The sequence below is a fragment of the Planococcus citri genome, chromosome 3 (genome assembly GCF_950023065.1).
Source record: "Planococcus citri chromosome 3, ihPlaCitr1.1, whole genome shotgun sequence".
Lineage (NCBI taxonomy): Eukaryota > Metazoa > Arthropoda > Insecta > Hemiptera > Pseudococcidae > Planococcus > Planococcus citri.
Window position 1 is genome coordinate 82,668,346 of NC_088679.1, and position 14,856 is coordinate 82,683,201.

At 35.5% G+C, this 14,856-nt stretch overlaps 1 protein-coding gene across 4 annotated transcripts in view; it reads left to right on the forward strand.

The window, feature by feature from the left end:
* Positions 1-14,856, forward strand: part of spg (dedicator of cytokinesis spg) — a 34,825-nt gene that overhangs the window by 14,103 nt on the left and 5,866 nt on the right. For 3 of the 4 annotated variants that reach the window (XM_065356092.1, XM_065356094.1, XM_065356095.1), the window contains 17 exons: positions 4,577-4,661; positions 10,250-10,291; positions 10,405-10,574; positions 10,670-10,751; positions 10,827-11,166; positions 11,281-11,422; positions 11,525-11,639; positions 11,746-11,908; positions 12,014-12,093; positions 12,314-12,512; positions 12,615-12,805; positions 12,892-12,992; positions 13,090-13,333; positions 13,416-13,605; positions 13,725-13,876; positions 14,331-14,435; positions 14,559-14,834. In XM_065356092.1, the coding sequence (XP_065212164.1) occupies positions 4,577-4,661; positions 10,250-10,291; positions 10,405-10,574; positions 10,670-10,751; positions 10,827-11,166; positions 11,281-11,422; positions 11,525-11,639; positions 11,746-11,908; positions 12,014-12,093; positions 12,314-12,512; positions 12,615-12,805; positions 12,892-12,992; positions 13,090-13,333; positions 13,416-13,605; positions 13,725-13,876; positions 14,331-14,435; positions 14,559-14,834 (2,677 nt within the window). The remainder of the gene's footprint in view (positions 1-4,576; positions 4,662-10,249; positions 10,292-10,404; positions 10,575-10,669; positions 10,752-10,826; positions 11,167-11,280; positions 11,423-11,524; positions 11,640-11,745; positions 11,909-12,013; positions 12,094-12,313; positions 12,513-12,614; positions 12,806-12,891; positions 12,993-13,089; positions 13,334-13,415; positions 13,606-13,724; positions 13,877-14,330; positions 14,436-14,558; positions 14,835-14,856) is intronic. The other variant, XM_065356093.1, reaches the window with a different exon arrangement.

A 14,856-nucleotide genomic window follows, 5' to 3' on the forward strand; every position in this document is an offset into this window, starting at 1 on the left:
AAAATTTGAAGCTGCGCAAATACGAGTATCTTGAAAAATTCCCACCCTCGCTGTCTCTTTATATGTGTTCTAGAATAAGGTTTGGGTCTCAGTGATCGAGATTTCGGTTTTCACTTTTTTTCGGATTAGTGTGTAAAAATGTCTGAAAATGTCAAAAATCGCTCATCCACCCCCCCCCCCCCCTCCCACTTTCCCACCTCTCCAAAAAAAAAGTTACAACTGTTCAAATTTGATTACTTCGATAATTTTGATTAAAAATTTGTGTGTGTCCAAATTATGAGGAAGTATGCAGATTGAAGTGAATGAAAATAGTCAAAAAAGTCGAAAACAGAACAAAAAGTTGCATAATATGTAAATGAAAAAATCAGCCTCCTAGAGCAATTCGGAGGTGACAAATCCATGTTTTTTTTTTGTTTTTTTTGGTGATTTTAGACTTGATCAAATCCAATAGGGCAGACCTGATTCGGACATTCCCCTACTTCCGATGAAATCTTCGTGAATAATTTGATTTGAATCATTTGATTGCAAAAATAATTTATGATTAGTGACACGAATCGGTCGTTCAGGGGTCAGGATCGAAAGTGAAGGTGTTCAGCAGATTTGCTTATTCTGCTTTTGTCAAAAAAGTTCTTTTTGTTGCCAAAATTTTTAAAAAGCCCTGTTTATTCTAATGTTTTATTTTTTAAAAATTGCCCACAAGTCCTGTTTTTTTGTCTGTATTGCTGAAAAGTTTTGCTTTTTTGTCAAAATTGCCAAAAACTCCTTGTTTTTTGTTTCAATTGTCCAAAAGTTTTGCTTTTTTCCTAAATTTCCAAAAAGTCCTATTTTGTATAAATTGCAAAGGTGCTACTTTTTTTCAAAACTATCCAAAAGTCATATTTTTTTTCTACATTTTCGCCAAAATTGCCAAAAAGTGTTGTTTTTTATATCTACTAAAATTGCCAAAGATCCAGTTTTTGTCTTTTTGCCAAAATTCCTGAAAAGTCTTTCATTTTTGTGAAAATTACCAAAAAGTTTTAGTTCTTTCCCAGAATTTCGAAGTCTTGTTTTTTTCGCCAAAATTACCAAGGAGTTACTTTTTATCAAAATTGCAAAAAAAAACCAAGATTTTTTACCAAAAATGCAAAAGAATCTTTTTTTAAATTTTGTTTCTACAATTTTCAAATAGTACGAGGTTATTTTCTTTTTTTTTTCAATTTTCATTATTGTTTTCGTTTTTTTTTTTTTTTTTTTGAAAATACAACTAACCCGAAACAATTCTGACATTTCTGACTTGAATAAATTTTGACATCCTCCTCCCCCCCTCGGCGAATTGAACAATTTACATAAATTGAGGGAAATTCAGTGGGATTTTTATAATAATTTTCGCTACTTACTTCTTGGATTTTAATTCACAAGAGCTTTTGCATTTGCTTCACTCGGGCTCGATGTTCAATTTTTTTTTCATTCCGAAACTTTTGCACTCGCTTGCTTCGCTTGGACAGGTTTAGGTAATAATAATCCTATCGCATTATTATTCTGGAAAATATTTATTGATACTCGTAGAAGAAAATGATTCAAAAATTCCAGAAATGTGATAAAATTGGTTGAAAAATTTTAATTTTTGCCCAATACCGACGTTTTTAAAAAAATTTATAACCATCCCAAATATTTTCTTCCGACCCCCCCCCCTTCACCCTTCTTGAAAAAATTGTCCGAACTGCCTTTGGCCGCGCTTACAGACCTCTAATTTTACCGAAGAAATTTGAACTTTGATATGTGAGTTTGTGAAGTGAACCTGCATGGGTTTTTTGAAAATTTCTCAAATTTCCTGCCCACGTATGTATCTACTCTTTTATATAGAGACCGGAGGTTTTCCATCCCTCCGTGCAAAGTTTTCTCGAAGGTGGAAGCATTTTGGTTGAAATTGAGCTGGAGACTTCTGGTAATCTCTCCTGCAGACAATTGAGGATTCGAAGTAGGGATGATTCTTTTCGAAGCAAACTTTAGGAGCCCCTTGAAGCAGTTGAAGTGCTGTACCATCAGAGTCAGGCAGAGATTCTTCAAAACAAGCCAAAAAAAAAAGAAAAAGGTGGAACCTGGAGATGGAGGGTAAAAACTGGTGATCTTAAGCTGGGAGCAACTTAGTCTCCTTTCCGTAAATCCCTGCTTTCATAAATTCACTCCGAATGCGTACCTAATGCAGATTTTGTAGGGCCCAATCCCATCAATAGCTTTTACACTTTTTGAATTTCACGTTATTATTAAAAATTAAAGCCCATTTTGATTGCTATATCATAGGCTGAAATTTGGAAGTCTACATCAATTCGAGGGATATCCTAGACGAGTCTTTCAGATGTTTTGACTTTTCCAACTCCTCTCCATCCCTTTTCAGTTTAATGTAGATTTGAGCATTTGTTATACTACCTATACTAATTATTATCTATTTTTGGAATTCCAAGTATGGGTTTTCAACCCCCATAAAGTAGCCTACTTTGTTTTCCTGTCTTTTCTTTTCAATTCTGTCTCTTGCAAGTTGCAACCTCATTGAATTTTTCACTGTCGGTGCAAAGTATCACTACTTGATAAACGCGATATATTCGCATAGTCTAGCCTGGTATTGTGTAGTGTAGCGAGTGCATCGTGCATTGATAAATTAACGCGAAAACAAAAATGCCGGATAATAATACATGTAGCTAGTTCGATTCAACGATGCTTTATGTATTATGTGATGTGGTATATAGAGAAGCTGTCCTTGATTGTACATGACCCCTAAATATTCTACTATCTCAGGTTAATATTCACATTCACAATGTACCTACTCGTACGTAGCTCATGTGCATGTTCATGTACCTGGTCAAGTTCTTTTTGTTTGTACTACGCTACGATTCGCTAATTAAATTTTAAATCGGAGTAAAATATTCGTCCAATTTGTTAGCCATAGCCACGGATGGACGGATGGTCGCACCACGGTGTTCAGAAAAGTAGGTATCAAAATATGCATAATAGGGGTCGGGCTCGGGCTCGAACCGATCGACGGAGTTTTGAAAAATACCAACTACCAACTGCTTAGGCTTACTCTTGTGTAGTGTACTCGATGGGTCATATAAATCAACTTGGTGTACTTGTACAATAAACTACGTATTAAGTAATTATAACGGCGTTAAGAAAGTCGGAAAAAATGGCAGCTTTGATTAATTTAACCTTCGAATATGAAAGTTTAATTGAAATAGGCCGCCGCGGCCGCGCGAACATACGTATACGTATATAAAAGAAAATGGTAAAATAGAGTCTTCGAGTATTGACGGTATGACCGTTTATCGTATCGAGCAATTGATATAGGTAGGTATAGGTAAGGTACCTCCGACTCCGAGTATGCGAAAAGAAAAATATTTATTATTATTTGAATGGAAATTAATTCACTTTAAACGATGCACGAGTACGAGAATAGACATCGCAGGTCTAAAGTGTTGGCCATTTTTAGAATTTGTCCGAGCATATACATACATACATAGGTAGGTATAACTGGTTTTATTTATTGTATTGACGATATCTTCTTCGTCGCGAAGACGTTGGGGAAAATAGGAGTAAAGACATTAATATCTGTGGAGCAGACAGCATTTTTACAAAATAAACAAAGACCGTGTATTTTAGAGAGCCTAATTCTTTTCATTTCATTAAGTGGTACCTCGAAACAAAAAAAAATGGCATTCTGTTGGAAGCATAGGCTGCGGAGGTTTACAGTTCACACGATGTGGTCTTTGGCGGCTCAGATTGTCCCAAAAGTGTTCTGTCGACTAATTCTAATCTCTCAAGCAATCGCACTTTGGAATTTGAAGCCAATGAATGATTTATGCGATATTGGTGTAAGAATTGATTCCAATTCGGGTGATTGTTTTCCAGCAAGTTTTCCATTTGTTTTTCGATTCATACTTACAAGCTTGTGGTCATCGTAGATTTATTACAACGGTGGTTCCAGGATTTGTTAGTCAGTTTTTTTCACGATCAATTTCATTTCCAGATTCCAAGTTGTGAGGATGATTTTTCATTTTCATTTTGAGGTCTTTGCTTAGTTTTCAGTTTCCCTTTTCATTCTGGTTACATTAACTTCTATAAAAAAATACTTGATTTTTTCATTCTTTTTTCATCTTTGATACCTACCTATTCATTTTTTTCATTTCATTATTTTTTCTTATTTTACTTATTTATAATCTAATTTTTGTCCTTAATTTCGATTTTTTTCTTTTTTGGCCCACTTTTTGAATTTTCCGTGTTTGTTCTAAATTTTTTTCTAATTTGGATAGAACTTTTCGATTTTTTTTTTTTTTTTTTGATAAACCTTATCCTCGGTGAACTGTTTTGTGTCGCAAAATTTCCAAAAAATTAGTCCTGTAGATTCGGCGTAATGCGATCACGTAAAATTGGCTACTTTAATCTAGGTATAAATTATATAATACCTAGATTCTGATTGCAGATCCAAAATCTACATAATATGGTATCCAATATCATAGATCAAATTTGTACTAAAACACTCGGATTCAGAATGATAATTGATATTTATTCATTTTAATCGAATTCTGGTTTCTTCTGTTTACAGAAAACTGGGATTGGATCTGGTGCCAAGATGTGGAGCAGAAATGGTAGATCCGAGTACCATGAGCGTAGTGGAATTATATCACGTGGTAAGTGAAGAAAGAATACATCTTTATTCTTCCACAATCATTAATCACACCCGGAACTGAAACCCATTCGTCTGAAAAAATTACCTACCAGACTCGCGAATATAAGCACATTTAAAAGAAAATCGTGGTACTCGTACATCAATCCTTACGGTACCTACGTTTTGGAATACTCGTTTCGAGGTATTATTACGAGTACTGTAAAGTGCAGAATGGCAACATCGACGACAATTGTGATTTTGTGATTGTACCATTCTTGACACAACTACCTAAGTACCTACATATAATGTTTTACCTGTACTCTGTACTGTACCGAGTCAACTGAGAAATGAGAATCGAACCCACCAGCTATCCGTGGAAATAATCGTCCTTTATTCTTTACCATTTACATTCCGGCTCCGGGTAAAGCTTTATTTGTAGCAGAGCAGTCGCTGGCAGTCGCACGTTACTGGGCCGGCGATAGACGGAGACGTACTCGCACTTCATTAAACCAGTTCTTCTTACCATGAAGTTCTTCTCATTCTTTATGATAGTGAGTCATGTTCAGAGACTTCACGTTTACGTATCTCATTCTCATCTCGTAAACGTAAGTCGTAGCTGGATGCTGGAAAGATGTTCTTCAGCATTCAGTTCTTGAGAGTGCAGAGATGTTGATGTTGATGGTACATGTAGAGGTATCTGTTTTGTGGTGCGGTCTGCGGTCTACCGCCGCGCCGAGATTTCTTTATATTTATATAGGGTGTTTCGGCGAGAAATTCCTGGTACTAAGGGTGCGGCAAAGGAGGACAAAAATACCGTTCGAATCGTCTGCCTCGAGTGCAAATATTGGAGATGCTTTTAAATTTGCATATGTTTAAATTGAAAGGCGCAATTTGGTGAAAATTGCGCCTTCGTGATTGTTGGTTATTGCTATTTCAACTTCCGATTAGTCGTTCACTCGTTCGTTAAATTTTTGAAATTGTGAGATATTTTAAACCCCTTTTGCCTCTTTCTCAACTCATCGTGAGTTCCAAATATTCCAATTTGTCGTCAAATAATTCATTTTAAATTTTTTGATGAAAATGGAGAATTTTTACTGTATTTAAAAATTTTGGCTCCCGTTAATTCCCTCAATTAGGTTTAAATCACATTCCGAGATTTATTTCTCATGTTGTTTTTTTCATTATTGAAGTGTTCGTTGTAATTTAAAAAGTTTTCAAGGCACTTTCAACCCGTTTGCCCCCTTACATTTGATCTTATTGTTAGCTTTCTTAACCACTCACCAAAAAGTCTCCGAAGTAATTGATGAAATTGGTCGATGATGACGTTGAAAAAAATTCACCCCCTCCCCCTTCTGATGTTTGTAGTATAGTTGATGTTTGAAGGAGATCAAAAATACATAGGAACAATTGGTATAGAAAATCGGTAAAGTTGGAGAACGTCATTTCTGTGGAAAACTTGACACGCTGTCGTTTGTCTCTGGATTAGCATGTGGCAAAGGTTCACCCCCCCTTTGCCCCTTCACCAACAGCCCTTCTCATTGAAGAAAGAAGATTACAAAACTTCTGTTAGCGAAATTTCAGCAGCCATTTCTAATAGGAAAAAATCAAATCTTCGCTTGCTCAAGTCAATTCTCATTTGTTTAGCAGAATTTCGAAAGCATTTGTGAAGTGGATTGAAATCTTTCTGGAAATTAAATTTGAGTTTTTTGACCGATTTCCTACTTCAGACTGGAGTAGGATCTTGATAGAAGGAAAACTAAGTACCTACCTAGATGGGAACTCGAAGGTGCAAAAAAGTGAAAATGTTACTTTAAGTAGGTAATTCAAACCTCAGTTTTCCACGTAAAATACATTTTACACTAGTCTTTCAACTCGCTGTTGAATGTTTCTGATTGAAAATTCGATTTTAGTTTCATTTTTAAAATATTTCATTTCTTTTGAAAAATTTCCAACTAGGTAGTAGGTACATACGTACTCGTGTTTAGAGTCGAATTTTTATTAATTAAAAATTCTATCCTTGGCTTGGAGAGGACAGCTCTGAAAATACATAGAAACAATGATCGTTGAATTTGAAGTGAAATTTCGTACTTACTATCTGACAATAAAATAGAACTTGTACGTGGATGTGGATATGCTAAAATATTCTTTCAAAAGTTTTCATAAAGACTTCTGTACATTAAAGAATGACAAATAGACAATCAACCAGCTACCATCTGCTGCTAATTACATTACTTGGTTGTTTACCTGTTTCTGTCTTAATATTCAAAAAGTTAACAAGGCTCGGAAAAATACCCATACCCTGGCTCACTAATATTTAAATTTCATGTACCTACTCGGCACGTACGTAGTTGTACTTACACTTAGTACAATGAGCGTGAATTCTTCATTAAATCGAACAATTAGCTTAATTGCGGACCATCCTGTAGAACTATAAGCAAAAAGTGAGCTAATTAAAACTAGATCTTTCCGATTTTTTGAATTCGAGAAAAAGAAAAGTTTTTTAGGCTTGAGAAGAACAATAAGAATGCAAAGTTATCAAGCGATAAAAAAAAATGATAAAACAAGTGCGAAAAATTGGCCAACGAGGTATTACAGTATAATTTTACAAACTATCGATACAGTAAGCGAACCGTGACACCGTTATAACAAGTGCATCAAATTAAAATGCTTTACTGCCCACGGATCTACTATATACCATATCATTAGAAGTGTATTTTACTCGTAGTTGCGTGCGTTGAACGAAATGAGTCTACGAAGGCCAAATCTGTCCTGTGTAATTCGTACATTTGTGTGTACGAAATCTGTGGGTCCTTTTCGAAGGATAATACCAGTAGGTACTCGAGTAGAATGTATTGTTTTTCCTCGGTGCCTGCGTGTGATATGGTCGCAATTTGTTGAATGTGTTTAATTAGAATCATTCGTAATTGGCAAGGTTGAGAGGGTGGAGATTGAAGAATCTGCCGTTCGGCATGCTGCATGATGCTTGGGCTTGGTGCCTCAGCTGTAATGAAAATTGTCCCATAATCGACAAGATTTTTCTGCTTTCCATACTGAGTTGAAAAAACCTGAATCTGGTCTGTGTGGATTTTCTGTGTACGTTACACTTTCTAAATTCGATTATTACGCGAGAGTTCGATTTCGATGGGTTTTTTTTCTCAATTCGTTCAATTTTTTTAGATGTGTACATTATGGCGGCTTGGCGTGGAAACTAGAATTACAATTCGTTACAATTCATTGTCGTTGAATGAGATGTCGTAAACGTGATTCCGTTACGTCACGAGCATACTGTATAGTGTATATAGCGCGATTTCCGTATATTATTAATTCAAACAGTAGTTAGAAGCAGAGACAGAGATAATAGCGAGTTTACCTCAATCCAACTGGTCATTTTTCGCTTTAATCATCTTATTTCTACACGATTATACGACACCGAAATTTCTAAAAAAAATTTCGATCTGTCAAATCGATTAGAAACTAACTTATTTCAAGCCATTTTGAGCAATTCTGGAGCCTCCAGCAGATTTTTGAAACTTGAAATTTCCACAAAATTTCATCAAAAGCAGTTGGAAAGCTAAAATTCATTCTGTAAACTAATTTCAATACGCTATGGAGTCGACTGCAAGTAGATTTCAAGTCGTTCTGGAGCCTCCAGCGACTTTTTGGAAATTACTGGAGCCTCCAGCAGATATTTCAATGCTTGAAATTTCCGTAAAATTTTACAAAACAGAGACACTCCATATTTTACATTATTCTGAGGTGGATCGCAGGCAGTTTCAATCCGTTTTTGAGCCTCCAGAAGATTTTTAGAAACTTCTGTTTTTCTGTAAATGCTACGAAATCTATCCGAACTAACTTTCGGCTTTTCAACTCCATTTGATGAAATTTTGTAGAAATTGCAAGTTTCAAAAATAAAATGTAAAGGAGGCTCCAGTAATTTCCAAAAACTCGCTGAAAGCTACAAAACGACTTGAAATCTACTTACAATCGACTTCATAGTGTATTAAAATTAGTTCACAGAATAAATTTCGGCTTTTGAACTCCATTTGATGAAATTTCAAGTTTCAAAAATCTACTGGAGGCTCCAAGAATTTTCAAAAACTTGCTGATGGCCACAACATGACTCAAACCCACCAGCAGTCGACTTGATAGCGTGTTTAAGTTGGATTGCAGCGTAAATTTCCTCTTTCCAACATCATTTGATGAAATTCGCGTTACGTCATCGTGAGATCACTATTTAGTGTAATTCGCTTACAAAGAAGTTACGTCGTTGTGTGACATCATTAATTATTGTGACGATATGTTATCTTTTTTCCGGAAGTCCACGAGTTCTTTTTTCTTTAAATACTCGTGTAGTAGGTCATTGTCACTCTTGTGATCGCTTTTTTTTTTACAAAGTTTTACCTGCATATAATATGTAAGTTTTAGCGTAAACAATAGAGCGTCGAGTTTATCACTTGTGTAAATCCAAGGTTCATAAAATCACGATCTTAAAACCACGTTTTCGATAGATAGGTAATATGTAGGTATGTATTTCTTATTCGATATGTAAACCAACGTATTAGTCATAAATATGACTCAAGGAAAGATGAAAGGATGAGACTGCTGAAAAGTTTACGCAAGTCGATAGTCATTAAGAATCTAGCATATTTAATTCCCTCTTTGAATTTTTCCTCAAGTCCAAAAAAATAACGTCTCAGAAGCTCCTTCCTACCTCCCTAAGAATTCAATTTGTCCTTAATTTTCCATTTTTGCGTCGAAATTCTTCTAAATAACTTATTACTCTTTTCAAAAAAAAAAAAAAAAAAAAAAAAAAAAATTTGGACAGGTAAATTGAGTAAAAATTGTTTGGAAAATTTCACATCACTGTGTCAGAATTCCAACACCCTTTTCAAGAAAAACTTTTCTCAGTTGTTCAGTCCCTCAAACACTGCGTTTGGTCCCTTCCCATAAAGCGCCTCAAAGTTGGCATAAAATGTTTAGAAGATAATTATGAAAAATTAAGATCTTTTAGAATATTATTTTTCTGATCAAATCCAACTGGTTCTAAATAACCCTCCGCCTCCCCCTTATGAAGAAAAAACTTCATTTTTCCAACGTTGGGATGCTCTATACAAACAAGAGAACCAATATTATTTTGGGAACCAAAAGAGATCATTTCTTGATAAAAGGATTACCTAGATCTACCTTGAAAACATCCTGAATTATATAAGTAAATCTGTCGCGAGCTTGAAATAGAAATCATCATACAAGTAGAATACATTACAAAAAGAAATGAAAAATTTATCAACTTCCATTTTTCATTTTTCAATTTTTTATTTCTTCCAATTTTGTAGGAGAAGGGGGAGGGGGTTCTTAAGAGAATTCTGGCACAGAAGTAGTAAATTTTCAAAATATGTTCACTGAGTAATTTAATATTTTTTATGTTCTTGTTTTGTTCAAATTTTGAGGAACTTTATAAAAGGGTACCAAAATAGCTTAAAACTGGGACTTGGAGAAAATATTTAAAAAATAAATCGTGATAAATCTTTCGTGAATTTTTTTTTACAAAAAATTTGACATTTTCTCGTCCATTTAAACTATAATTTTTTCTTTCACTTTTTATTGTTTCAGCATGTTCAGAATTCGGAGTCTACTAACAATGTGCATAATAACGTAAGTTTTTTTACTTTTTGAAAACTTTTCGACGAAAGTAGACGTTATCTGTATTATTCGGCATTCGTGTTTCTAATTGGTAGATACGCTTAATATTATTATTTTTTTCACAGCAGATCCACTGCGTGACAACACTAAGTAAAACGGGGTTAAAACGTAACGCACCTGCTAAAGTTCTAACTCATCATTTGTACATGTGCATGCGAGATTTTGGGTACTTTGTCGGCGAAGATGTGGAAATTTATTTTTCTCTTTACGATGCTAAAAGGGCGAAGTATATCAGGTTAGAAGATTGCTTCCTGCGAAAGAATTTATTTGAAAATTCAACTTTTGTACAATGTATAATCAACAATACGTTTTTTTTTTTTTTTATTTCAGTGAACGTTTTCTAGTCAAAATTTCAAAGGAAGGATTTTCCAATTATCTTCTTAAGTTACACAATAATTGTACCATTTTTACAGTAAGTAAACGTAATTTTGAAACTAATTGATCTCCCTCCTCCCCTCCGATTACCCATGGACTCTTTTTTGCGCAGGATTTGGGCAACGGCGATCTGAACCGAGAACTATTCATGGTAGCTCATGTAATGCGAATCGGTAAAATGCTACATTCGGAATCTAGTAAAAAGCTATCCGCAACGTTAACCAGTTCTAGTCAGTATAACGGCTGTATTTTCAAAAGACCCTTCGGCGTCGGCATTTTAAACATCGGAGCCGAACTGTTACCATCAGCCAATAACGCAACCAGTTGCGAAGAGAAAGAATATTCCTTCAAAGTTTACCAATGCGAAGACAAAGAGTTTTATCAATTGCACGAATACATTATACGTAAACAAACCTCGAAATATAGTCCACTTTCGGCTCAACAACATTACGGTAGGCTATACTTACACTATGCAGGGGTCTTAACTTTCCTATTCAGTTTTGCATGCGATGGCTCTTTTTACGCCAGTAATAATAATTTAATTTCTGCTTAATTTCATTCGATAGGAGCTACCGGTATCGATATATCATTGAAACTTCTCGACGGATCATTCACCAAAGTCGAAGAAGAGAACCCTCTATTATTCAAGAACGTCTCTCTAACCAGAAAAATGGGTTACCCCGATGTCATTATGCCCGGAGATGTCAGGTAGAAATTGCCCCCCATATATTTGTGAATTGAATTGACCTATGCATACGAGTAATGCGATAGGTAGGTATTAATTTTAAACGATTTGCCTTCATTTGACAGAAATGATTTATACATAACGTTGGAACGGGGCGAGTTCGAAAGAGGTGGAAAATCCACCGGAAAAAATATCGAAGTTACCGTGTTAGTGGTGGACATTGATGGTGAAATTATCGACGTGAGTTTTGCCCCATTCTGACTTTTGAGTCATATTTCGAATTTCGATTTTATTTGTTCGTCTACGAGAGTAATAATTTTCAAATGCGATTGGTTTTATTTTGCAGAATTGCCTGTACGGAGCTTCTGGTACTGAGGGCACGGATGAATATCATTCCACCATCATCTATCATCATAATTCTCCCTGCTGGTATGAAACCATAAGATTGCGCATTCCATTGGATAAATATAACGTTGCTCATATAAGATTCGAATTCAGACATTGCTCGAGTAAGTTTCCATAATTTACCTACAAAACTACATAATTGAAAAGTGTATCCTTTTTTTTCCTTCGTCATACAAGTTGTATTGATTTGAGTTTTTGTTCTTCTTTAGCGAGAGATAAAGCAGACAACAAGAAGTTGTTTGGATTTTCTTTCGCCAGACTGATGGAACCCGAAGGAGCTATTTTACCCGTAAGTAGGCTCTTGTAGAATATCTACAAATTTTTCAGGACGTCCAATTTTCTAGAAAACTGAAAAAAGCCGAGAAATTTTCCAATTTTTGGAAATAAAATAAACTAACCTCGAAAAGTCGGAGAAAATAATTTTTCTAAAAGTCCGGACACGTACCCTTCGTGAATTATTTTAGAGAGCTCGACAAGTAGAGTTTAGTTATCGAGTATTAATTTTTCAGGACGGAGTTCACGAATTGTACGTTTACCGATTCGATGAAAAAATCAAATTGGATCCAAGCTTGTACCTGATGTTACCGTCGAACTACAACGATTTAGAAAATGGTTACAAGTGCGATTATAATCCTCTGTTTACGTGTAGTCATAAGGAAACAGTTTTCGTTCATACTTTATTATGTTCCACAAAATTAACCCAAAATGGTACTTTTTTTTTCAATTACCTACCTATCTATACTAGACGAATGGTATTATTTCTACGCCAGTCGACGTGCTAATTTAATTAACTAACGTTCTCGGTTTTAGCCGATTTGTTGTATTTGCTTCAATGGCGAGATCATCCGGATCGAATACAAGAAGCGTTGACCAGAGCTCTTCGGTTGAATGGCGAAGAATTGGTGAAATTTTTACAAGATATTTTAGACGCGTTATTTTCCATGTTTTCGACCGAGGATGGCAATTCGACGACCCATTCTGGATTAGTATTCCACGTCTTGGTTAGTTTCAGATTTTATTTTTTGAAACGAAATACTCGTAGTTTCGGTTTTGTGAAATGTATCTATACCTACTCTTATTTTTACAGGCGAGCATATTCCATCTTTTGTACGACTCGAAATTTGAACATTTCCGACCCGTAATGGACGCCTATATCAAGAACCATTTCGCTGCTGCTCTCGTTTACAAGTTAGTTCTTGAGCTCCGCTCCCCCCCCCACTCATTCTCATCATTTTTTCTCGCCTAAATTTGAAATGAAAATTAACGGAGTAATTTTGCCCCGCAGAGGTTTATTAACGAGCATTCAACATTGCGCCGATCGAGTGACAGCTACCGAGAAACAAGAACCTATCAAGAAATGTTTTCGATCGCTGGAGTACATCTTTAAATTCATTATCGAATCGAGACTGTTATTCGCTCGAGCTACCGGCGGCCAATTCGAAGATAATTTTAAAATGGATGTTTTGGGAGTATTCGCCGTATTCAACAAGATGTTGACGCATTCGTACGATACGATATTGCCCACGCAAGTACGCCTTCATCGTTCGTCTAGCTGTTTGCCTGTCGCAAAAAATGGCAATTTGTTAATTCGAAATTTTGTGCGTTGCGTAGGTGGCCTTACTACACAGTATTAGCGCGGTTTTTGATTTATTATTGCAAGTTTTATCGCCTATCGATGTAGCTAAATTGGCCATAAAGATGATCGAAAGTTTACCTACGAGAGATCCTACACCGCAGCTTATACAAGCCAAACTTGTTCTCATCAGGAATATTGTTTCGAGTCAGTTATTCAAGTGTAATGGTGAGTAATTGAGAGTATGGTGCTTGAAAATGAAAAAACTAGTAATTAGGTAGTTGAAAATTCTGTCTACGAGTCGATGAATTCAATTTATTCGTAAACCGACTTGAATTATTTTATAGAATGCAGAAGTTTGCTGTTAACGAACAGTTGTCGTCACTTGCGGTATCATTTGAATCGTCGCGATGAACTGAGGTTATGCATGGATATTTTGACCGAGATATTATCCTTTTTGTATCACCGATCGAGATCACCCGAAACTCAAGGAGAGAAGGTATACCTACATATAAATCGAGTTAACAACGTGTATAGTCCGGCTTATGACAATATGAATAATTGCACCCCCCCCCCCTGATGGACTACTTTTTTCATAAAGGGAACATCCTTAGGAAGATCTTAAGCCAACTTGTCAAAAATTGGCATTACATACATACTAATAAAATGACGGCCATTTTGATTGAAAGGTCAGCCAAAATCACAGATTTTGCTTTCCAGCATAGGACTCTCGCGACATTTTTTGAACTGCACAATGCTAGATCGAAAGAGCATGCAAAAAAATTGACTGTAAAATGTCCCTCAAGACGTCCCTTTCAAGAAAAAAGTCGTCTCAGATTATCGTTTGTAGAGGGGAGGGGGGAGGGAATTATTCATATTGTATATAATATGCCAGACCAGTACCTACCTAATGAAGTATTTTCGAAAAAATTGTTTATGGAAATATTTTGCAGGCGAGCACAACTTTACATCATGAAATTGATATCGTTTGCTTGAGTGCTCTAGACATGCTAATTCAAACTGTATTAATCAGTATGGATCGATCGCCTCCTATTCTGGTAAGTTTATTAGAAATTTTTTGCGATGATTACAGTTTTTTTTTTTTTTTTTTTTTGAAAAAATCTTTGTCGAGCATTTATAAAAACAATAAAGTCAATAATAATTTTCGTTTCAAATCGCAGGGTTGTTTGGTAGCCAATCTAGTCGGTCTTCTACAATTAATGGACGAATGCCATTACCAAAGCTTATGGGATCAATTAGGCGATAGAAAATCGTTGAAGGATTTCATATTAAGAATTTTCCTCGTGTATCGAAATCTAGTCAAACAGGAAGTATTCTCGACTGATTGGTTAGTCATGAAGATGGTCATGAATAACGTCTTGTTAAATTCATTGCACGAGATCACAAAACCTCTGATTAGGTATTTTTTGGATTCGCGGTACAATTTCGATAGTCAGGTGAGTCTTTTCTATTCTTCTT